The following is an 11,761-nucleotide window of genomic DNA, read 5'->3' on the forward strand; positions in this document are numbered from 1 at the left end:
GCACTACCTTTTCATAACTGACTTGTATTTCTTATCATTCTTGTCCCCTTTCTGTCCCCACAGGGCAGAGGAACCGTGTGTGTGTCCTTGAGAAACACAGACGTAGGAGACACCTTGTCTGGTTCACTGCAGGCTCCTCCCAGCTCAGGGAGCCGGGCCTGGTTACAGAATCCAGAAACGTCAGGAAAAAGCCCGGATGGAAACAAGGACACCTTCCAGATCCCCTGTGGCCACAATGCAGGCGTGTAAGTGAACAGTGTCCTTGTACAGAGATGACACCCTCTTTCTCTTTCCTTCCTAATTCCTGTCTTGGGAGCTGTGTGAATCAGAAAACATTGACTCCATATTTAATTGGGGAAAAATTTTATAAAGAAATGTGGGCAGAAGGTAGATTTAAGGTCACAGGAGGTGCCAGGGTGACCACACAGGGACCAGGGAAGGCATGAGATCAGGTACTGCTCTCAGCATGGGGACTTCTGGGTCAAGTGTGGGCTGAGGAGGCCGTCAGGGAGGACGTGTTCTGCAGGGTCACTGACCCGGGGACAAACCAGAGCCTGAGGAAGCACTCTCTGTGGAATAAGAGCCGAGCAGGAAACCTCATGCTGCGATGACGCTGGGACAGGGCTCTTTATCCTCCGTGTCAGCGTGGTCACGTCAGCTCAGGAGCCCTGCAGACAGAGGGGATGCTGTGTCCAGTCCCAGCCACAGGCAGGTGCATTCCCTCCCCTCAGGGCTTCCTCTTACAGCTCTGACGTCAGAATAGAAATGTTCCTACATCACCCTGAATAAAAGCTTCTGCAGAGCGGGCCTTTCCTAAGTGGTGAGAAGGGGCTTTAGGGCACACTGCCTGGACAATAGTCACAGCAAAGTCCACCCATTAATCTGTCCCTGTCCTGTCACCTCTACATCCTGTGCTAGGGACTATGTCTCTAAAGGACGATTAAAAACTGTTACCCAGCCCTGGCTGGTTGGCTCAGTGGTAGAGCGTTGGCCTTGCGTGCGGGAGTCCTGGGTTCGATTCCCGACCAGGGCACACAGGAGAAATGCTCATCTGCTTCTCCACCCCTCCCCCTCTCCTTCCTCTCTGTCTCTCTCTTCCCCTCCCGCAGCCTAGGCTCCACTGGAGCAAGGTTGGCCCAGGCACTGAGGATGGCTCCATGGCCTCTGCCTCAGGCACTAGAATGGCTCTGGTAGCCGCAGAGCGATGCCCCAGATGGGCAGAGCATCGCCCCCTGCTGGGCATGCCAGGTGGATCCTGGTTGGGCGCATGCAGGAGTCTGTCTGACAGCCTCCCTGTTTCCAGCTTTAGAAAAATACAAAAAAAAAAAGCGTTACCTGTTGGCTGAAGTCCAGAGTGTCCTGCGGAAGAGCAGGAAGACACACACTCAAAGATATGAAGGTAAATCTGTCCCCAAACACATCGTCCCCAGCCCCAGAGCATCTGAGATTTCTCTACCCCACAACCCACCTCACCCGACTCCGGAGAGGACAGGGGAGCAGACACTGAGAGCAGTGACCTGTGAAGCTCCCCTCACACACATCCAGTGTCTGCTCCTCATCTACTCCAGGGTCGTGACCCAAGTCTCCTGCATGTTAACCATTCTCTTCCTCTTCAGGCCATAATTCCTTATGTTTCAACCATAAGCACCATGAAGCATTATTTCTGAATTTCCAGGAAATTTGAGATTCACATGACAAAGAAGTGCTTTATACGGGACGGTTGATAACATAGAACTAAGTCTATCAAAGTCATTTCTCCCCCCATAGAGTCTGAGGGGATCCTCAGCTGACAGCAGGCGCCTTACCTTTCTGACCCCTGAAGTAGACGAACAGCCCCGCCCCCAGGAAGAGCAGGCCCAGCACGAAGCCCCCAACTCCACTCAGCATCTTGCTCTGTGCAGATTCAGACTGTGCCGCTGAGAGAAGAAACAATTTGGTGATTTTAATCCGAAGTTCAGCATGTCTTTATGAGACCCTGTGACTGAACTTTGAGAACGGGGTAAGAAGGCTGCCTAAAGGAACCAGAACTATTGGCCGTTTCTGGCAAAGAAACTCACACTGAGTAGATACAGGGTTCAGGCACTGAACTCATTTCAACATCACAGCCCTGACATCAGGCCACTACTTCACGATCTGACGGATGTGGAGCCTGGGACTCAATGAGGTTGAGCCCTCGTCCAGGGGGACAGAGCTAATAGACACAGAGCAGGGACTGCTCCCTCATGTCGGGAGGCCCCCACATTGTAGAGGATGAGCCACTTCTCACATCACAGAGGACAACTCAGAGCAGCAGTGTGGAAGGACCAGCCCAGCCTGACACAGTGGACTGGTACCCAGGGCCAAGGGGGCCTTGATCTGTGACCTCGTGGGGAAGTCAAAGCAGGGACACCCTCTCTTCATCCTGCAGAGAACAACTGTCTCCTCAGAAAGTAGAGGTGTTTGTAGAATTATCACAGGGACACCCCAGGACTTGTGCTGAAGGAGGGACATGAACAAATGAGAACAGGGTGTGGGGAGGGGGAACCCCACCCTCAGGGAAAAGCAAGGTCCCCTGTGCTGGGGGAGACACGGGTGAGGTCAGAAAGCTTCTCACTCCATTCCACGGTGACAGGGCTCGTCAGGCTTGGGTGCTGCACGTGGCAGGTGTAGACCTCTCCACTCTGGGGCACTGTTTCCAGCATCACCAGCATCTGGAAGGTCCAGTCCCCGTTCCGGATCAGGCCTCTGGAGCTGACTCCAGTCTCCTCTTCCTGGCCGTTGTGGAACCAGCGGACTTCAATGTGTCCTGGATAGAAGCCAGTGACAGAGCAGACCAGGAGGTTGTGGTGCTGCAGGCGCTCGGTCTTTGCAGGATACACAGTCACTGTGGGCGCAGCTGGGAGAGAAAAGGGGGGTAACTTGAGGAAGACAGAGGGAGGTTCCTTGGTTGGATTCCTGTCGGCCTCCAGTCCCCAGTCCCAGGCTCTGTCCTTGGGCAGCGTCCCTCAGAGCTGGTCCTGTGGCCCAGTGGGAGTTAGTGCCCTGAGCCTTGAATGCATCCCTAAAAAAGTGGCTTACTGGAATTGACAGATACTATGGAGATTTGAGGGACATTCCCATATCTTGAAAGTTATTCATTATTGAATTGAAGTGTTTACAAAACTTTGCAAGGCATGTTGGGTATTAATTAAAAGTGTGATTTCTGGAGCAGGGCTCCCTCGGTTCACATCCCAGTTCTGCTTTACGGGTTGCTCCTGGGAGAATTTTTACACTGTTCTTTGTCTCAGCTCTCTCACCTAAAAAAGAGAATAATAATACTAACTTCCCTCCTAAGGATATGGGAGGATCAATGGGTCTAAATATGTAAAACAATGGCTGGAACTCAGCAGCAATATGTCTTAGCTAGTTAGTATCCTTGTTCATTTGAGAGAAAATATAACTCAAAGCAATTTGGATAAATTGAGAAGCAGTGTGGGAAAGACGGGGACACAGGATGTGACATCCTGGGAACGTGACACCCACACCTGAGAACCCCACAGACATGGTCCCACCTGGGCAGCAGGAAAGACAGGTGGGTCCCTGACTCTGAGAGCTGAGCCCAGAAAGGCTGAGTCCTGAAGGAGAGGGGGAGGAGCCCAGGAGTCAGTCATTAGAAATACTGATAATCACTCTCAGTGGATCAATCCTCCCCTTTTCAAAAATAACATTTCTATTATTGGGATTGTTATCATTTGATAATTATCTGTGTTTTTAAGCTGACATCTGAGCTCAGAGCAGGGTCTGGGTTCATATACATGTGTTATTCCTGCCTGAGACCAGTCCCAATAAATACAATTCTGGAGGAAGAGGAGGTTGAACCTTGGGAAACATGTTTACATCAGCACAGAATAATAGCTTTACGATTCATGGTAAATCTTTGCTGACAACTTTGCTGTGAATTTTGTTAAATTAAAAGTGTTTAAAGTCTTAACACGAAAAATAATAAAGTAGAAGCATAACACAAACAAGGAGTGGAGAATGTGCTGAATCAAATATTCTCAAAGTGAAAATATTCAGGAGTCTTAGGAATCAAAGAAGAATAAATTAAAAATACAAAACCTAAATTTTCAACCGAGCATTTGACAATATTGAAAAATGATTTGACAAAACAGAATGTAAAGTAAGTTGCCACAATTATAAATAGATACGGAACTACTTAAATAGCACTAGCATTATAGAAATATCAATAGTAATACGAGAATGTTAAGTAACGACTATAATTTAAAAACCTTGTTCGCAATCACTTCAACCAGGTAAAAATATACACACTGAGGTGGAAAAACAGCAAGAGACTGAGAGACATGGAAGGAGCCTCAGGAAGAGCAGAGGCGCCGGGAGCCCCGCCCCTCTCGAGGAGGACACACCCGTGCAGGAACACGTGACTGTCCCGGGGAAGGAGGGTTTATTGGGCACAGACGTGACTCTGCTCACACCCCTGTATCACCTCCGTCATCTGTGCTCCTCAAGCCTCCACCCCAGCTCTACAGTCCAGAAACGTCCCCTCCGCAGGACCGGGCCACATGGTGACTCGGTGTCCCGACAGCCACTCGCAGGACCCTCGCCCCCTGTGTCCTCTCCTGCTCCCCCTTTACACACACACACTGCTCCCTACTGTGCTCACTTCGCCGATGCACCAGGAATGGCTCAGAAATCTGGTACCAGACTCTGTACACCGTGTGCACCACAGCCCGGTAGAACTCCAGGCGCTCCTTCTGCGCGTTCCAGCCCTCGGCGTCCGGCCACCCCAGCTCGGTCACCGCGCGGAACTCCCCCACGTCGCTGTCGAAGCGCGCGAATTCCTGCCCGTTGTAGATGTATCTGACTAGGAACTGCACCCGCTGCGTCCCGTTGTAGAAATGACACTCGGCCTTGTCCTGCTCCAGGTAACGTGCTGTGGGGACAGGAACCATCCGGTCACACTGGTTAGAGACCGACAGGGACCCCCCCCCAGTATGGGGAGCTCAGGCTGGCCGGGGACAGGAAGACCCGGGCACCCCAACTGCCCACACCCCCAACTGTTCCGTCTCATTTGTGGCCGGGAGTCAGAGCAGCCCCCTCGGGTCCTAAGTCACTGGTATCCACTTGGCTTCTCTGCGGGGCAGCGGGACCCCCATTTGCTGAGGATTAGCCTCGTTTCCACCTCCTTCTGGAAGCTTCCACCTCCCTCCTCTCACCACCTCTTCCCCTTTCCTTAAACACGTCCTCCTCCTCCTGTGAGCACGTGGTTGGTGGGACGTCGTGCGGCCCTGCTGCACTGGGCGTCCACAGAAGGAGAACAGACTCCCCTCTGCCTGCAGCTTAAAGTTTAGTGACAGTGACTGTCACAGCCCAGGGGCACAGAGTTCATACAGGAGTGAGAGATGTCAGAGGAGAAGTGTGGAGTCCAGAACAGAGAGGAATAACAGGATCTAAGTTACATTCGGGGCCAAGAAGCCGCCTCTGAGTGACACTGAAGACGTGACAAGAAGCTGAGTTGGTGTGAGCGGGAGGAAGATGGTGTGTGTGTGTTTGGGGAAAGAAAAGCACATTTCAGGTAAAGGTAACACCATGAGCAAAAGCCTGAGAGAACCATAAACTCTCTCCAAACAGGAGAGGGAACAGTGCTCTGAGACACAGACAGTGACAGGGGAGGGGAGGGGACAGGACAGGTCCGCTGGAGCCAGTGCCAAAAGTCTGGGGGAGGGGTTAAGATGGGACCATATTCTAATGTAACGGAGACCACGGGCGGGTTTTAGGGAGACTAATCCGTCCAGGCAGGGCTGCATCTCCTTTCTGCATTTCCACATCCAGGAAGCTCAGGAAACCAGAGACTAAGCCTGTGGTTAAAGTGAGATGGAAGCTTCTGGTGTCATCAAGAGTGTGGAGAGGAGAATTACTGCAGAAACTAGAGACACTTGACTAAAAAAATATTTGAGACTAAAATCACAAGTTGTCGAAAGTTAACAGAAATGTGAAGACTGAGAACTCATGAAATTTTGAAATAAAATATTGCATAAGAAAAAAATAAAAATGAAGATTTTAAACTTCAACTGATTGTACGATTTAAACAAAAAGTGGTGCATTTGTACAACTACCCTTTTCTTTTTCTGTAGTGGAACAAGCAAAAATATACCATGAAGAACTGAAGTAGCCTGACCTGTGGTGGCGCAGAGGATAAAGCGTTGACCTGGAAATGCTGAGGTCGCTGGTTCGAAACCCTGGGCTTGCCTGGTCAAGGCACATATGGGAGTTGATGCTTCCAGCTCCTCACTGTCTCTCTCTCTGTCTCTCTCTCTCCTCTCTCTGTCTGTCTTTCTCTCTCTCCTCTCTAAAAATGAATAAATAAAGAAAGAAAGAACTGAAGTAGAGGTCAGTGTGTATATATAGTGTGAGACTAGAATTTCTAGGAACAGCCCATGTAACGCAGTGTTCTCAGCCACAACACTGCTGATATTTGGACTTGATTATAGTAAGACCAGGTCTATCTTATTGTTCACAAATACCCCTGAGGTTGGGGGTGGGCTGTTCTGCACACAGAAGTCTGCACTCAGCACCCTGCCCTCTGTACCCATGAGTTGTCAGAAGGAACCCCAGTCTGACAACAGAACCTGGCCCCAGGAGGTGGGAAGAGGGGGAGGGGTACTGACCATCACAGGGAGGGCTCTGTGGGTGTGAACCACCTCAAACCCCTGCTGTGAAAAATCCACTGCTCGTTATGCAGCAGCTGAGAATTGCATAAATTTTCTACCAACATCACACCCGTTGAAAATCTTGGTCATATGTGAATTTTGTATTTTTCAGGAATGTGGTCTCCATGCAGACTATTTCTCCAGAAAATTTAGAACCAAGGTTTACCTACTTCTTGCCTTTCTGACCAATCACCAAGTCAGATAATTTATCCTTCACATCGTCTTCTCTCTTACCTTCCCTGCCACTGGTCCCCTATTATCTATAGGAGGAAACTGGAGCACAGCCGTCTGATTCCTGTTCAGTGTCCCAACCAGCTCACTGTCTAACTGTGTCTCCTGCTGCCAGTAAGACCAGTCGGCATCAGAATACCAGCCTCGGCCAGAGTGGAACTCCCATTTCTATAGTCAGGTCCCCTCAGAGGGGAGAAACTAAGAAGATGACATTCGCATGTGGACAGTTCACCAAAACGAGCAGGTCCCCAAATTCTGACTAGGGACAGTCACTTAGAAGTGATGGCAGAGACGAGGGGACTACAGTAAGACCAGGTCTATCTTATTGTTCACAAATTCTCTAAACCTTCTTGACACGTGAGAAAGTTGACAAATGAAAATGTGTGAAGCTGCTGTAGCCTGTAGCGTTAGCACTGTCCGTCCTTGTTCACTGTCCAACTTAAGGTTTCCAAATACACTGAATAATAACACAGGATGCCAGGTTAAATTTGGATTTCAGAAAAAATATTGCTGTGTCTCTGAGATTCAGATTCAGTCAGGCGTCTTGTGTGATTTTGGCAGCCGTAGCCCCACGCTGACGAGACCTGAGACGGAGGAGTGTAGTCAGTACTTCCTGTGTTCTTCCTCACGTGCCCACGACAGTCTGCACTAGTGTGAGCTCACTCAGAACTTTTCAAGTTATAAATGCAAATGAATGTGAGTTTCTCCTATATTAAAAGTAGGAGTCCTTGAATCTCCCCGCCCCCAATCCTAAGACACACTTTGAAACGTATGAGCATCAGAAACTTCCACAGCAATTCAGACTCAGCCAAGCCACCATCGCCAGTGCTGGTTAGAAGCCCGAGCTCTAGAGTCAGAAAATCGACATCTTGATGTGAGCTCTTCCACCTCAGTCAGATCTTCACACCCATGACCCTTTTTTCTCTCTCTCTAAAATAGATTTAATCTTAGTATGTTCCTCACAGAATACCGTTAGTGTGGAATTAAATAGTGATTCTTCCTAGTGCTGATCATCCAATAAATTATCAATAAATACTAGACTATTTTAATTGTTATAAACCCATGAATGCAAGCTCACAAGATCTTTTCAACTTTCTAAAACAGATAATATCTTCATGATTATTTGGTAATTTTCTTTAATTTGATCAGTAAATATTTTGAAAACAAGGACAGAAACGTTGGTTTATGTATAATAACAATACACATGAATCTATATGAAAGAACTATGCTGACGTAGAAGAGAGGGACTTTCTAGACACTGAGATTTAAACTATACCCTGTGGGTTCTACAACTAACTGTTACTCTCTACAACTTACTCTAACTCTTTGAATTAGATTCCATATATTATTACATTTTTAATTGCTGCAGATAAGATAGGATAGTCATGAGAAGTAGATACTGAAATGTGTAAGGCTAGTGTATAATAATTGCACAATATTATAATTCTTCATTCACGCTGATAGCCACCAGAATTGTTTTGTAATTGACCCATCCTCATCACCTAGGTGATAACTACTAGTCTATACTGGGTCACAAATAAATGCTGGCTGTATATTGAATGGCTCTCACCATAACCGTCTCCTCTGCATTCAAGGTCACTCAGCAGTTTCTTACTGGTGACCGAGCCTCTCTGGTTCTCAAGTGCTTGGCAGCTTCTTCTCAGGCTCGTTCATTCTGACACTTTAGGTCCTGCTGACCCCTGACCCAGAGCATGGTCTCTCCCTGAGGTCAGCTGCTCAGAAGAGTCCCTGTGATCCATCCCTCACGTATCCAGGTCCTGTTCTCTCTTCAAACACTCCAGTCCCACGTCCATCTTGTTCATACTCTCACTGTGGCCGTTACGTCCATGACACCCAGTGCTCACTTCCCCACATGTTCTCACATACCCGCCGCCTAGTGGTTCTCACCACACCTGGCCGCTCCATTATTCTGAAAAAAATCTCTCCTTCACCTCCATGTGTCACATGCTATTGATTTTCCTCAACACCACAAGCACCCTCGTCGGTCACCTTTGATGACCAATCAATTAGCCCATGACCCTCTGAGTGTGGCCCTGACCATCTTGTCTGCCACTCTCTCTCTGTCCCTGTGCACCTCCTACACTGTCCTAGAACTCCACTCAGTGCAAGTGTCAGTGACAGCAGCATGCACACCCCCAGCCCTGGCCACCCCTGAACTCCAGGCTCCTGTGCTCAGCTGACCTCTTGACAATGGCACCTAAATGTTATAAAATCATTTCAAATTTTAACAAAATATTTATTCCTAACCACCCACTTCAAATAACTTTATTACACAGTCTTCCCTATCACAACACACAGCACTGCCATGTTCATTCAGATTACTGAAGAGAAATCCTTTGGGATAAGCATGCTTTTCCTAAACCTCCCCAACTTGATTCATTCATAGTTTATACAAATGTATCTCCCACATCCATTCACTTTCCCTTCCCCACTGTCTCCTCCAGCCCTCACTACATGAGCCCCAAGTGCACCTGCCCTGAGAACTCTTCCTGCTCCTAAATGGCCTCCCCGACTCCACCTGTGAACCCCTGACATCCAGTCTCCACATGATGGCTAGAAATATTTTTAAATATAAAGAAAAATAAACCCTTCCTATAACCCTCCAGTAGTTCACATATCTCTTCAGATAATATTCAGATTTCTCACCGGGGCCGTCAGGGCCCAACACGCACCCTCTCCTGTCCTCTCCACCCTCTTCCTGTGTCAGGGTCACAGCCCAACGGGCTTGCTGGGCTTCAGCCATTCCTGCCTCCTCTCTGTCCCGTAAACATGGCAAACATCCCCACACTGTGTCCTTTCCTGTTCCTCTCCCTGGAACACCTGTCCCATGTTTCCTTCACAGGGTGGGTTCTCTCATCACTCAGGTCTCAAGTGTCTCTCAGTGTCACTGTCACATGGAGAGGTCCCTAACCATCTGAATGAAGTCAGGTGAATCCAGTTCTCTCTGTCCTATAACCCTGGTATATATTTATGCTGGTATATATAATTATTGCTCTCTCAATTTTTTTTACTTAAATGTTTACTGTGTTATTGGCTTTCTCCCCTGACATTAGCTAGGTTCCATGATAATAGGGAACTTTCTATCCTATTCAAATAAGATGCTCTGATCCTAGAATAGAGCAGAGTATAACACAGTCACTCAGATAAACAGCTGTGGTCTAAGTGAACACACCCAGAGTTCTGGGACTTAATCAAAGTGGGGATCCTGGAACAAGAATGGCTTAAGCTCCTAGACTGTTTGTTTGAATGACACATTATATTCCTTCCACTTCCTGTGAGTAATTCAGAGACCCTTATTCCTTCTCCTCCTACTAGTTGGAATAAACACCAAAGGGAAGGAAAACGTGATTTAAGAAAGAGGGGAAGTATCACTACATTGTATCTTGTCTACACTCTGGTCTAGTGCTGAGGCCTGGGGGAACTGTGGGATCCAGGAATGGTGCTGACGTAGCTGGGGAGAGAATAGGGAGGAACCGGAAGTGGAGGTAACCAAACAGTTAATTCAGGGAAACAGAGGGCACAGTGAATGGACCTGTGACATTTGGGGCCAAAATTTATAAAAGGCTAGTGAGTTCCCTTGACTTTCAGCCCCGTGGGATATAAACAACCTTGACATTCTCTGTGTCCTGTTAAGGGTTTAAGTTTGAACCTATAACAAATTCCAATATTTTATTATTTTTTTGCTTATGAAAACAGAATTTCAGACAGTTTATCTCTCCTAATTTAATCCCTACTTGTGGGCTCAGGCCCGAGAAGGGTGATGTAGGAGAATCTGATAGTATAGAAATGTTCAGAATAAATTTATAATGAACATGAACCTGCCCAGGTGTTCAGAGAAGCTTTGAGTTCTCTAAGGCATGGGAGACACTGACCCCATAGATGCTGCTTGTCTGCGGGGTCACTCTAAGTACTGAGAGTCTCTGCTTCAGCCCCGGGGACATTCCACAGGAGGAATGGAGAGCACTGACCCAGCTTCTGTCAGGGGACCTCAGTTACAGGGACTGGGCTTTATGGACACTGGGTTCAGGGGGGAAGGAAAGGAGATAGAGGGGAGGCCCCTTGGTACATCCTTGTCTATTAGGGGGGACGTCACATCACAGATGCTGTCAAGGGGATAACACAGGATTTTCTAATTTATTTTGATTCCCCATGGAATTTTCAAAGGAACTTTAACCACTTTTATGGAATAATTCAATATTATAAAGGGATGGGGAGCCCCTGACATGGATCTCGTAGGGCGAGCACCCAGGCTCCTTCTGCTGTGGAAAGAATCAGGTTCCACAGGATGAAGACAGGGGGTCACTGAAGAGAATGTCACCGTTTTCTAAGGGACATGGCCTGGACACAGTGACAAAGCTCATCCCTTCTTTCTCTCACCCACAGCAGCTCACCCCCTGGGTGCACTTACGTGGTGTGTCCCTGGCCCCATCCAGGAGAGGGCTCAGTACTGTCACTGTCACCATCAGAGCTGCCACCCAGGAGCCTCCGGGGAACCACAGACGCGCCATGCTGGAACAGAGAAGATGGGTGCAGAGGTTAGGGAGTCTCACTCAGTGAGGATCATGACCCTTCCTCACCCACATCCCACATAATGTGAACTAAGGAACTCGTTTTCTGTTCACTGATTGGGTGATGCCGGTGCTGTGAAGCAACCAGCGTCAGAGACAAACAGCATCATCAGTTGCTGGTTAGAGACTCAATATGAAAGTCCTTTTTTTTTCTTTCTTTCTTTTTCTTTTTTTTTTTTTTTTTTTTTTTTTGTATTTCTCTGAAGCTGGAAACGGGGAGGCAGTCAGACAGACTCCCGCATGCGCCCGGCCGGG

The 11,761-nt window shown here is 48.1% G+C and overlaps 1 protein-coding gene and 1 non-coding gene across 3 annotated transcripts; one reads left to right on the forward strand and one right to left on the reverse strand.

Moving 5' to 3' along the window:
- Positions 1-338: 338 nt before the first annotated feature.
- LOC136321071 (H-2 class II histocompatibility antigen, E-S beta chain-like) lies at positions 339-11,515 on the reverse strand. Of its 2 annotated transcripts, none has more exons than XM_066254146.1 (6): positions 11,347-11,515; positions 4,640-4,909; positions 2,594-2,875; positions 1,806-1,916; positions 1,336-1,359; positions 339-748 (listed from the first exon to the last, which is right to left on the reverse strand). In XM_066254146.1, exons 1-6 carry the CDS (start codon positions 11,444-11,446, stop codon positions 741-743), a joined length of 795 nt encoding a protein of 264 aa, XP_066110243.1. In that variant the 5' UTR covers positions 11,447-11,515; the 3' UTR covers positions 339-740. The 2 variants fall into 2 exon arrangements, with proteins under 2 accessions (XP_066110243.1, XP_066110242.1); XM_066254145.1 differs by having other exon boundaries at positions 342-668.
- On the forward strand, positions 958-1,033 carry TRNAA-UGC (transfer RNA alanine (anticodon UGC)). Its single transcript has one exon. It is a non-coding gene; the product is annotated as a tRNA-Ala (tRNA).
- Positions 11,516-11,761: the final 246 nt, after the last annotated feature.

Source organism: Saccopteryx bilineata, chromosome 1 (genome assembly GCF_036850765.1).
Source record: "Saccopteryx bilineata isolate mSacBil1 chromosome 1, mSacBil1_pri_phased_curated, whole genome shotgun sequence".
Lineage (NCBI taxonomy): Eukaryota > Metazoa > Chordata > Mammalia > Chiroptera > Emballonuridae > Saccopteryx > Saccopteryx bilineata.

What these genes read in the sequence shown, in the direction of transcription:
- LOC136321071 (XM_066254145.1), bottom strand. Translation starts at nt 11,446, where the DNA reads ATGGCGCGTCTGTGGTTCCCCGGAGGCTCCTGGGTGGCAGCTCTGATG. An exon ending in ATTCCTGGTGCATCGGCGAA is followed by an intron (nt 2,876 to 4,639) that starts GTGAGCACAGTA and finishes TTTCTCTCCCAG; the next exon opens with CTGCGCCCACAGTGACTGTG. An exon ending in CCCTGTCACCGTGGAATGGA is followed by an intron (nt 1,917 to 2,593) that starts GTGAGAAGCTTT and finishes TTCTTCTCTCAG; the next exon opens with CGGCACAGTCTGAATCTGCA.